Source organism: Prionailurus viverrinus, chromosome D4 (assembly GCF_022837055.1).
Source record: "Prionailurus viverrinus isolate Anna chromosome D4, UM_Priviv_1.0, whole genome shotgun sequence".
Classification (NCBI taxonomy): Eukaryota; Metazoa; Chordata; class Mammalia; order Carnivora; family Felidae; genus Prionailurus; species Prionailurus viverrinus.
In genome coordinates this window covers 13,566,612-13,579,124 of record NC_062573.1, presented here as the reverse complement: position 1 = coordinate 13,579,124, position 12,513 = coordinate 13,566,612, and the positions used below count along the sequence as shown (strand labels likewise).

The 12,513-nt window shown below is 52.1% G+C and overlaps 1 protein-coding gene across 6 annotated transcripts in view; it reads left to right on the top strand.

Moving 5' to 3' along the window:
* COL27A1 (collagen type XXVII alpha 1 chain) overlaps positions 1-12,513 on the top strand; it is a 140,401-nt gene that overhangs the window by 28,168 nt on the left and 99,720 nt on the right. For 5 of the 6 annotated variants that reach the window (XM_047829185.1, XM_047829187.1, XM_047829183.1 and 2 more), the window contains exons 6-7: positions 6,767-6,820; positions 8,249-8,302. In XM_047829185.1, the coding sequence (XP_047685141.1) occupies positions 6,767-6,820; positions 8,249-8,302 (108 nt within the window). The remainder of the gene's footprint in view (positions 1-6,766; positions 6,821-8,248; positions 8,303-12,513) is intronic. The other variant, XM_047829186.1, reaches the window with a different exon arrangement.

Below are 12,513 nucleotides of genomic sequence, written 5' to 3'. Positions count from 1 at the left end.
TAGAGCAGTGCTGGCCTGTGGCAATGCTATGGGAGGGTCAGCTGTCAGCACGTGCAAGGTGTGGGGCCAATGTTGGGGCAACAGCAAGTGCGGTCCCTGCCCTTGCGGAAACAAGCTAATCGCACTGGTAAATGCAGAATTATACCATGATCAGGGTTCCCCATGAGAAACACGGGCTGCTCCGATGCCTAGCCCAGTGGGGATTGGTCTGGTCTGGGAGGGGAGGTGTGCCTTTCCGGAGGGCAGACGGGCTGAACTAAGGTCTGAGGTGCAGCGGGTGACAAGACACAGAGGCAGGGGGTGGCTGGGGAGGGTAGCAGGCCTGGTAGGCGGTGGTAAGACTTTTGGACTTTAGCCAAGGAGCGATAGGAATCCGTGAGCAGGGTTTTGGCAGAGGTGACATGATCAGATGAGGTCTGTAAAGGCCACTCAGGCAGCCTGAGAAGCAGGGCTGAGAAGCCGGTGGGGAGGTCTGGAGCTGGGGATGCTGATGGGCCGTGGTGCAGTCAGGTGGGATGCAGGGCGGGGGGCAGGTGAGGGGCTCTGGGACAAAAGCAGGTGGGGCTCCAGCCATGAAGAAAACTAGAGCTGTCCATGCCAGAGGCTCAGGCCCCCGGCCCACTCTTCCGGGTATGTGGTGGCTTCATCCCTCTTGTGGATTACCTGGGATTATTATGGGCCCTCTGGCACTGGGGGAGGAGAGGCGGGCAGGAAGGAGCAGACCTGGTGACCCAGGCAGCTGCTGGTGGAGCTGGCGGGAACCGGGGTGGAAGCAACCCTACAGCGTTCTCAGGCCCCAGCTCCCGCCTTTCCCCCTTCCCCTGATGATGGAGTTGGGCATGCTCAGTAAGGAAAATGTGGAATAGTCTAGAAAGTGTCGAGAAGAAAGTAAGCTCCCTGCAATGGCCCTGCCCAGTGATAAGCGCTGAGTTCATTTTGAGGACTGGGCCAGGGACTGGCCGAGAGCTTCACATACTTTGTAGGGCACGTGTTATTACCCCCGTTTTCCAGATGAAAAAACTAAGGTCCAAGTGGCTAAGTAACTTGCCCAGAGTCACATTTCTGAAAAGTGGCAGAGACGGGATTTGGACCCTCTACTGCCTAAGTCCAAAGCCTGCATGTACTTTTAGCTACGAGGCAATTTTGCTCCACAGCTAGCTCTGTGTCCTTCCTTTGTGGATTAACGTATATTATGTATGTTAACATATACATATATAACACATACATTTTTTATTTACTTTATTTTTTAGTGTTTATTTATTTTTGAGAGAGAGAGGGAGACAGAGCGTGAGAGGGGTAGGAGCAGAGAGAGAGGGAGACACAGAATCTGAAGCAGGCTCCAGGCTCTGAGCTGTCAGCACAGAACCCGACGCAGGGCTCAAACTCATGAACTGTGAGATCGTGACCTGAGCTGAAGTCGGACGCTTAATTGACTAAGCCACCCAGGAGCCCCACATATATAACATATACTAATCGAACTGCATACATACACACACAAAGATATAGATGTACATACACATACATGCACACATACATATAGGTGAATAATTTAAAATATGCCCTGTACCCAAGAGCTTTATGTGTTCCCCTGTTATTTTGCTAGCAATTGCCTTCTAGAAAGATTGAACCAATTCATGCTGCTGCTAGCATCAGAGGAGGGTATTTTAAAAAGATAATTTATTCTTGTTTTCACTTCACTTCATTGATCGTTGAGAAGAATGTGTTTCTTACATCTGTTTTCTGTTTGTATTTTATCATTTACAAAGTGGTTTATCTGGAGGGTTGGGATGCTGTCCTTTGTTATGGATTTGTAAAATTATTTCTATTTACATACTAAGATTAGGAAGGCTTCATCTACCTTACAAATATTTTCCAGTTTGGCTGCTTGCCTCTTCAGAGTATTCATGATGATATTCACGAAGAAAAGTTTTATCTATTTTTTTTGGACCGACGATCACAGCTCACACTTACTAGGAACTTATGTCAGATAGTTGGAGAGGGTTCCACCCATATATAAAATTTATTGTTCTTTATTTAAAAAAAATTTTTTTAATGTTTATTTATTTCTGAGACAGAGAGAGAGAGCATGAGTCAGGGAGGGGCAGAGAGAGAGGGAGACACAGAATCAGAAGCAGGCTCCAGGCTCTGAGCTGTCAGCACAGAGCCTGACGCGGGGCTCGAACTCACAGACGGCGAGATCACGACCTGAGCCGAAGTCGGACGCTCAACCGACTGAGCCACCCAGGCACCCCATATTGTTCTTTACTTTTATACGCAGACATTTCTTTCCTACCACATGATCAGATAGGTATTCATTTATATTCCTAGTCATGTTATGGTATCATTTGTATCTTTAAAAAAATTTTAAACCATCTGGTATTAATCTTCATGGGGGCTGGTATGAGGTGGGGTTGTAACTTTATTTCCCCCCCAATATTAACCATTTATTAAGTAACCTTGACTCTACTGATTATTATATGACAGACCAGGGTCTATCCCTGGCCATTCAAGTATGTGTCATTGCTCTGCTTGTATATGTTTTGGTTAAATACTATTTTATGTGACATCTACAATCTTTACTCTATGTGCCTTCCTCCCTGTCTCCCCATTCTTTGAAAATATTTCTGGCTATTTATTCTGTCAGATGAACTTTATGCTCATCTTAATCATTTCCTTAAAAACACCCTGGGGGTTTTATTGGAATTGCCTTAAATGTGTCTATTAATTTGTGAGGAATTGACATCTTTAAAATATCATGTTTTCCTGTCTAAAACCATGACATGCCTTCTCATTTGGTTGCATTTTTTAACCATCTCTTAATAAACTATTATAGCTTTTATTGCATAAGACCTGCACAGCTCTGGTTTATGCATAGAAATTCTGTATTTTCGTTGCTGCTATGAATGAAATATTTTCCCCATTCTATTTTCTAGCTGGCTGTCAGCTTTGGAATAGGACTGTTGACTTTTGTATTTTTGTCCTTTTTGTGTTTATTTTATAACCATGCCCTGTACTGAATAATCTTATTGATTTTAATAGTATTTCTGTTAGTTCTCCTGGATTTTTTTAGACAGGCACTCATACCATTTGCAAAAAAGGGACATACTTTTGTCTCCTTTTCCTCAAAGGCGAGTTGTCTCATTTGTTTTTCTTGCCCTATTGCATTGGCCTGAACTTCTAAATGCATGATGCCCACGTTATTTTTAGAGGAAGCCAGCCTGAGCCAACCCTAGCCCTAGAGTTGTCTCTTGGGATTCTAATCACTCATGTGCTCATTTGTGAAATATTTTATGATGCCTCCTCTGGGCCAGGCCCTGTGCTGGGTACTTGGATTAGAGATGACTTACATGGGGCATTTCTGGCCCAGAATTTCCCAGTCCTTCGTGATGTGTCCCTTCTTTGTGTCAGCCCCTCTCTAGACCTCAGCCACTCAGAGCCCTCTGTTCTCTCTACTTCCCAACCCTACCTGCAGAAAAGGAGCTCAACATAGTTACCACCCCCACTATATTTGTAGCATTTATGGGTGAGGATATACCTTTCCATCTGTCTTCTAGTTCTCAGAGGTTCTGTTAACTAGTCCAGATGGAGTACTATTCCCCACACAGAGAGGGAAACGGGCTTGCCCAAGGTCACACAGGCTCGTTGGCTGGAGAGCTGGGTTGGCAACAAGGCTCTCATCCTCACTAATGGCTAAGCAATTGATTAGACTTTATAGATTCCTTCTATTTCTCACTGGGGAATCTGCATGAGTCTGGCTGGGAAGCCATAGTCTTCTCTATCCCAGAAGTCACACATGCACCTGACTAGGGACGCCTCGAGCATCCCTGCAGCTAAAACTTCATCTGTCTCCCTCCTTGTCTCCCTCCAGCCTGAGCTTAGCTGGAACTCCCTTTAGGAATTTCCTGTCAGTCTGGGTCAAGTTCTCCCTGACTTCCTCCTGTACTCCACTTAGCACTGGGTGGTAGTGTTTTCATCTGCAGTGAAGTGAAATGTAAAGAGCTTGGGCTCAAGAACCAGACTGCCCGAGTCTAAATCCCATCTACAAATTGTCTGACTTTGGACAAGTTCTTATCCTCTGCGCCTTAGTTTCCTCATCTGTGAAATGGGGATGGTGATTGTTGCTACCTCACAGATTTATGTGTCCGGGGCTCAGAAGAGCACCCAGAAAATGCTAGTGCCTGTTATCATTACTCGTCTCTGGTTTCTCCCTCGAGAGTCCCTCATGGACATGAACTGGGTCTTGTTCCCCACTGCGGTTTTCCCTGTCTTTACCCCAAGACTTGGCCCAGAGTAGGTGTTCAGTATGTATCTATATTTGTAGCTATTGTACTGGGGCAAGGATTATGTCCCAAGCGCTGCGCTAGCTGCTCATGATGCAGAGAGAAATCTATAAAATGGCCCAGGTGAGGAACCCGGACAAGGGAGCAGGTCTGTCACCTCGTGGGGTCTCAGTTCCACCTTTTATGAAGTGACAGAACAGGACACACGAAGACCCACCCCTGACTGCATTTCAAGCCCAGCTCCTCTCCCAGCTACAGACTGAGGTGGGCAAGGGCGGGGTGGGGGAAGCTGCTGTCCTTTTTTGGTCATTGGAATCCTTGGTAGCCCTGAGCCTGGCCTTGCACTTGCACCATGGACATAAAAGGCATCGGAGCAGGGCTCGTGAGGAGCCAAGGCTGGGAGACTGTGTGTGAGGGGTGGCCCGTGTGGGGTGGGGGATCCCGGAGGGTGGGATCTGTAGAAGTGACCTGCAGGGACCCAGGTGGGCAGAGAGCTGGCATTCCAACGGGAGGGGCCAGTCTCCCGCCTGGGGCAGCTGCCATTTGGTCAGAGGGAGTGCGGGAGAGTCATCCGGGCTTCTTATTCATAACCGAGTAAGTGAGTGCTTTGAAGTCAGACAGACCGGGCGCTAGCTGAACCTGGGAAGACCTTGCCTCTTACCTGTGTGTCACCGCAGGCTGTGACCCAGCCCCTCCGAACCTGTGTCTCGATCCTGAATTGCAGCAAGTGGGTGTTAAGAGGTCTAATGGACACAGTACCGGGCACGGAGTAGGTGTGCTGTGAATGACCTTCTCTTCCCTCTTTAAGGCTCTGTCCAGTTCAAATGTGGCAATGTCTTGTGGAGAGTGGCTGAGTCAGGATTTGGAAGGCCTGAGTTCTGATGAAGACAGGAGCCAAGTGGGAATTAATTAAAGTTGGCCAAACCACCCCTCCCATGTGTCACATCCATTATCTCACTGGCTCCTTGCCAGGAAACCTAGGACGCTGGTGGATATGTGTATGTGTGTGCGTGTGTGTGAGCACCTGTGCACGAGAGAGTGTGTATGCATATGCCTGTGCACGGAAGCGTGCACGTATGTGCGTGCACCCATGTGCATGTCTGAGTGCGGGTGCATGTGCCCTCCCGCACGTGTGTGTCTGTGTCTGTGTGTGCGTGTGTCCTGGGAAGCCCCCATTTTAAGGCTCAGAGCAGTGAAGTGACTTGCCCGAGGGGCCTCTGGGATTCCGTGCCTTCGTCCCAGGACTTCTGACTCAGGGCCCAGCCTGGGGAGGGAGCGTGGGAGTGAGCGTGAGGGACAGGGATCAGGGGTTCTTGGAAGGTGACATCAGGGTGGACTAACTCTCCAAAGGACTGTTTTCTGAGTAATTTAGCCATGTTGGGCCAAAGGAGCAGGCTGGCAGCCAGGAGCCCTGTAGGAGATGCAGCTGGAGAACTCCACGGGCCCTTTCCCTCAGCCCCAGGCTCTTGGGAGCCAGGATCCTCATGATGGGGACGCTTCCATATGCTAGACATAAAGGGTGCTTGTCTCTGACCGGGCACCCTCTGCTCACTGGCCTCTCCCCAGTTTACCGTCTTTTCTAACTCATCAGGTCCCAGGACATCCCAGAACACAGACCTGGGAATGACGACTTCAGGGGTCTTAGCTCCACCAGTGCCTCATCTTGGGGCCTCAGACAGTCCCTTTCCTTCTCCTAGTCTCAGTTTCCCCAAATGTATCGGGGGGTGATAGCGCTTCCCTCGCCCGCTTCCTCAGGCTATTGTGAGGATCTCATGAGATGAGGGCTTTGCAAACGGTAGAGGGTAATGCACAGATGTAAGTGGGTGTTACTGCACTGACCCTCGGTAATTGGAGAATAGCAAGGTGAGTGTACTGGAAATTCAAGGAGAATCGGTCATGTGTCTTAGATGTGTCTCTCAGAAGCGGTCTGAGAGCTCAGGGGAGCAAGCCCGGAGGCGGTCTTAGCAATACACACATGCAAGGACTCGGCACCCAGAGATCTACCGGTTGGTTGGGGAGGACGCGTTCAGGCTGCGTCTTGAAGAATGTCTATGGCTTGGTGAATGAGGGTCGAGGACTGGCCTTCTAGGTGGGGGTAACTGCCTGAGCAATGACCGGGCAGCGGGGAAGCACAGGGCATGGCTGAGGGTGGGCTGTGGTCTGGCGAGGAGAAGAGGGACCCTGTCTGTGGGTTTGGCTGCTGGAAAGAGCCAGGTCTGCAGAGGAGGGGTGGGACCAGATGACAGAAGATGTGGGACACACAAGGAGGAGTTTGGATGTGTCATCATGCAGTCAGTAGGGAGCTACGGAAGGTGTTAGCACAGGGAGGAATTGAACTGGAGAAGACCCCACTGGAGGTGTGTGAGCCGCGGTGGGGGGACGGATGGGAGGGCATTTTAGTAGGAGGCAAGGCTTTGAGCAGAGCTTGTGGGGAGCTGGCCTCTCTAGATGACTTCGTGGCCAAAGTGGAATTGTTTTTGTTTCAGGGACAGAAAGGGGACCCAGGGCTCTCACCAGGAAAGGCCCACGATGGGGCAAAGGTAGGTTTCCAGGGACCCCAGCATTGAGGGAAGCGGGGGAGAGGACAGTAGGGAAACTGCCACGCCCTGGCAGAGACCGCCGTGTGACAGAGGCAGGGGTGGGAAGTGGCGAGGGAAGAGTGTGGTTTGGTGTTTGCGTTGAAGTCCTTCAGCTGTCCCCATGCCAAACCCAAGGTCTTTCCCTGCACCTTCTTTGGGGCTGCAGCCAATAAAGCCAACAAAAGATTTGGCCTATGGACAAACCCTTGGTGAGTGACCTTTTGTGTAATGCCCTGCATTTCTGCGGGGCCCTCCAGGTGACCCTTGGCATCCAGAAGCTTCTTGGGAGCATACAGCCAGGAAGCTTCCAACAGACATTCAGAATCCCCTCTGAGGTTAATTCGGGTGGACAGGTCTGTGGATTTCTAGGAGGTGGGCCAGAAATTCAGGGCTCCCTAGCTCTGAGGGGCCATGAGACCAGAGTTTCTCGGGGAAGAGAGAACACTTAGGCCAGAGGACTTCATCTATCCCTGAAGCACTCCCCTCCATAAACTGATTAAGGAGCTTGAAGGAGCACAGGACAGGTAGGAACAGGGGAACCCAGACTTTAAGGACCCCCCGCACTCAGACATACGTATCTTGGAAGGAACACGCGAGTCTGTCTGGCTTCCTTCTGGACACAGCCCAGGAGCCCTCCTGATGCTTCTCAACCCAGCCTCCTGTGCTCGGCCACACAGAAGAGGCAACTCCCTTTGATTTCCCCAAGAGAACAGTGGCTCATTCCTTCACACCCTCCCTGATAATTGTTTTATTCAGCAAACATTTACTAGGTACAGACATCCACATCCATGCCCATTTGCTCCTCATTGAAACCTTGTCATACAGAATGGATGGGCCCAGCTTGCAGATGAGAAAACAGAGGCCTCAGAGGCCTTTGCTGGAGGTCACACAGCTGGTCAGGTGCAGAGCAGGATTTGTAGCCGGGTCTGACAAAGTCCAGGGGCCCAGGCTTCTCTCTTGCTCCTGGGTTGTCTGTTCTCTGGTCTCATGGCAGAAGTGTCCCCTACTGGGTGACTACCTTGCCCAGCATGGATGAGGAATGGGCAGAAGGGAAGGTGTCTCAGGAATGCAGAGAGGGCAGATCGGAACGGGACAGACAAGTTGTGTGTCCCCTGGGGCAGTGGTTTTCAAACACGGTTTTAGCAGCACGCCTTTCCCTAAATGCTAGCTTGTGCCAAAGTCCAGTGTATGAAGTAGGTCAAGTGGAGTGACTGGGTTGGTGGGGAGGGGCTGGGGATCTGCCCACTCGGCCGCCCTCACGCCCCTCAGAGGCCTCTGGGCCTCCAGGAATCCTGTTCACAGACAGCTGGCCATACGAGGGCACACCTACAATTTCACGAGGGTCTCTGCTCCCGTCCCCTGCCTCACCCCTTTGTCTGTGTTTTGCAGGGCGACGTGGGCTTGCCTGGGCTCTCTGGGAATCCAGGACCTCTTGGACGAAAGGTACACCTTGGTTTCAATGCTTTGCTTTGTCCAGTGGGTTTTCTCTCTAGCTTCCCAGCTTCTCTCATCTTCTGGGACTGACAATGCTAGTGCCTATTCCAGAAAGTCCTCCTGGAGCCCCAGCCTGTAGGCCAGGAGCCTCCACTCTGCTCCAGGACCCTTGGCCCATCTTAGTTATTTTCCGCCTCTCCAAGTCTAGCCTCACCGACCAGGGTGTACGAATCTGGTTTGTCACTCTCCCTGATGAGCCGAGCACAGGGCCTGCGCGTAGTAGGTGTTCAGGAAACTGGGGTGGTGGGGGTGGATGATGTAGGTCAAGGGTCCATTACTGTTTGCAAGATCGCTGATGGGGTTCCCAGTAGGCACATCGGCCTATAGCCGTGTCTTCAGCTTCCGCCCTGGCTCCCAGCTGTGGCTGCAGCCACCCTCTCTCTGGGCCATCTGGTTCTCACCTGGACAGACGTGGTATCTCCTGGCTCCGTCTTGTCCTTGCTCTGAGGGTCCCTGTGGCACAGGGGGACTTGGAGTATCACGTCCCCTGCATCCCCTTCACCCTCCGCGGCCAGAGCAGGCCACGCCATAAATCTGAAGAGGCCAGACCCAGACAGGAGTCCGTGGCTGTCTGTGAGCTGGGGAAACATGGTATTTTCTGGCTCAGAGAACACAGAGGGACTCCCTCTCCCCACTCGCTTCCCCTCCATGCTCCAGTACTTTCTGATGGATGAGGTGTGAGTGGAAAAGTCTCTTTCCAGCACCGGCTCATAAAGCAGCCAGTGGTGGTCTCGCTCTGCGTGGGGGTGGGAGTCCAGCAGAGGTGGCAGGAGATGGGAAAAGCAGACTAGACCAGCTCCTGCCTGGGTTCCAGGGCTCCCTGCTCTCGGCAGATGTCTGAGGGGGCCCAGAGCCCCCATCCGAGGGGGACCAGCTTACCCGAGAAGGGAGAGGCGTCTTTTCTAAGCTGAGGACGAGCCTCCGTGCGGTTGGAAAACTGGCAAAGCCATTTACGCCGAGCCCCTCAGGCCCCCGGCTGAGGCTGACACACAGGAGTTTGGTCTGTGGCTGACCAGGGTCACCTGCTTGTGGAGGGAGGTGGGCAGAGCATGGGGCAGCACGGGTCCCAAGGCAGGGACCCCTGACCAAGTGGTGGGAGCCGGAGAGGAGGACTGATGGGCTAGAATAGCACCTAGAAACATCACTGTTGGTGAGCACTCTCTCCTCCCAGGAGCGTCTTTGGTGACAACAGCAGCCACTTCGTCCTGATCCTCTTGCGTGGCTTTCCTGCATCATCTCGAGTGGGGAGCCTTGGGGAGAGGGGACATCAGTGGGTGAGGGGTGAAGTCAGCGTTCTGTTTGCTCACCAGCACATTAAATGTGGTTGTCACCTCAGTGTGACGCCAGTTATCCTATTTATTCATTTATTTAACAGCATTGGTAGAATGCTTATTCCGTGGCAGGCAGGATGCAAGGCATGGGGCGGCGGGGGGGGGGGGGGGGGGGCGCTGAACAAATAGACAAAAATCCCTGTCCTCCCCAGAGCTTGCGTCCCTGTGTGTGTGACAGGGAGACAGATAATAAAAAGAAAAACAGTAAAAATAGAAGGACAAATGACGAATGGGCAAAAATCGGCAGGAGAAAGGGAGTTTGGGTTGGGGGGTTCCCATATTCAATAGCGTGACAAATTAGAGGGTGTGCAAAGAGGGACTGTCCTTGGTCATATTGATGTCTCACAATAGCTTCCAAGAGTTAAAGCCGTATTATGCCTATTTACAGCTGAGAAAACTGAGGCTCAAATAGACATTCATTCATTCATTCATTCATTCATTCATTCATTCATTCTTCCAATTGGTTAGCAAATATAGACGTAGGTACCGGGCCCCATACTGACCCTGGGAATGAACTCATCGAGGGCCTCATGGAGAATGAAGTCTATAACGGTGCTTCTCAGCCCCACTGTGCCTTAGAACCAGTGGGGGGGCTGTGGACCCCACCGCACGGATTCTGGTTCATTTGGTGTGAATGCGACCCAGGTACAAGATTCCTAGCTGCAGCTGAGATCAAGGGCCACTGATTTAATGGAAATACCTTCTAGGGTCGCTAAGCGGCAGAACTGGGATTTGAACCCAGGTCTCTGACCTTCAAGCTCTTTCTGTCTGCACAACGCTGATTGAAATAGTTTCTCAAATAAGAGTGGGACCATCAAGTGACAAAGAACCTCCCCACCTGAGAAGGGTCATTTGCCTGCCGTCCAGCTTGCTGAAGGCCTTTGCTGGGCCAATTCCCACGGGCTGGGCAGGCCCGCAGACCAGGCCAGAGAGACCCGGACAGAACCCAGCTCTGTCCCCTCTCCTGCTGTGCGAGCTTGGGCAAGTAGCTTCACGTATCTGGGCCTCAGCTGCGTCAGGGAGTGGTCGGGATTCAGGAAGAGAGGCTGGATGAAACGAGATGTCACATCTGGCATGGGGCCAGTGCTCAGTAGGCACCACACACCAATTTGTTGAATGAACAAATGATCGTGATGACCACGAAGGATAAACACCGAGGGTCTTGCCCCTCTGGTCCCATCCATCATCTAGCCTGGTTACCAGGTAACCCCCCTCCGCTAGTCAAGAAGGCTACCAGACCCCCATTTGCACCTTGGGAGGGCGGAGTCCTGTGCCGTCCCTTGTCTGACCCTCCTGCTTTCTTCCCTTAGAGCAGCGCTTCCCAGCTGGGGTGATGTGGTCCCCCGCCCCGGAGAACAGGTAGCGATGTCTGGAGACAGTTTTGGTCATCAGAGCTGGGAGGGGGAGGCTACTAGCTTCTCACGGGTAGAAGCCAGGGAGGCTGTTGAATATCCTACGATGCACAGGACAGCCTCACAGCCTCCACGGCAGAGACTCACAGCCCACAGTGGCTGCGGAGCCGAGGCCGAGAGCAACTCTGCGGCGTAGAAGCCCTCTTCCTGATCTGATGTGCCCTGGACCTCCCTGCCTCCCTGCCCTTGGCACGCTCTCTCTTCCACACTCGTCTTTACGCCTCTGTCCCTCGACCCTGTTCTCAACCACTGACTTCTCCAAGAGCGCCTCCCCAGCACCCCCAGGCAGAAATCACGCCTCCGCCCTCTGACCATCCAGCCCATCTTCTCAGCCCCTTTGGGACTCCGGCAGGAGACTCACTGGTGTCCTTGGCACATTGTCAGCTGGAGCAAGTGCACAGAGGACCTGTTCACCCTTGTTTCCTTGTGTGGGGCTTAGCACAGTGCCGGACACACGCATCTGCAGGCCTCGGGATCTTTCTTAACACACGGCCCCACGTAGACGTGACTCATGCAAAATTGGTACTCAGTTGAAACTTCCTCCTGGCTCCCTCTTGCAGCCGTCACCCTGCCCACGGGCCTTCCTGATGCCCCCTGACTTGGCCACTTCCATGCAGAGCCCCTGCCAAGAACCTTCTCCAGGCTCCCCTGCTGCTGGGCTGCCCTGGGCTTCTGGGGCCCCTGCCCACTGCTCTACTCCTGTTCTGCTGTCCAATCCAGTGCCTCCTTCAAGCCCGTTTACAATGCCACTCCTTTCATTTGGCCGTCTACACTGTCCTAGCACGTGGTGCTTCTCCCTCATTCCACTTAATATCTGTTACCTTCTAGAAGGTAGGGAATGAGGTTGTTTTGCTCGCCAGTGTATTCTTAGTGTGTAACACAGGGTCATCCTTGGGGCTCAGCAAACCTTAGCTGAATGAATGAACCAGTGGATGAATGCGTGAGCCATACAGAAATTGTGTCTTCCTGCCCGACCTGTCTCAGGTACCCCCTGAGCAGACTTTGCTGTCAGATGCCTGGCTGTGTCATGAGGGACTGTGCTTTTAGGCAGACCACACATTTTTGAATCTTACAACTTCTGAGCCAACACAATGCTTTATGGTTTTTTTTTAATGTGTATTTATTTTTGAGGGACAGAGTGCGAGTGGGGGAGGGGCAGAGAGAGAAGGAGACGGAATCCGAAGCAGGCTCCGGGCTCCGAGCTGTCAGCACAGAGCCCGATGCGGGGCTTGAACCCACAGACCGTGAGATCATGACCTGAGCCGAAGTCAGATGCTAAACCGCCTGAGCCACCTAGGCACCCTAACGCAATGCTTTAAGAGGCCAGCTGGGGAAACTGAGGTTCAGAGAGGAGCAAGGACTTGGCCAGTACCGTGTAATGAGTCGCTCTGCCTCCTGGCATGTTTCTTCCTCGCTG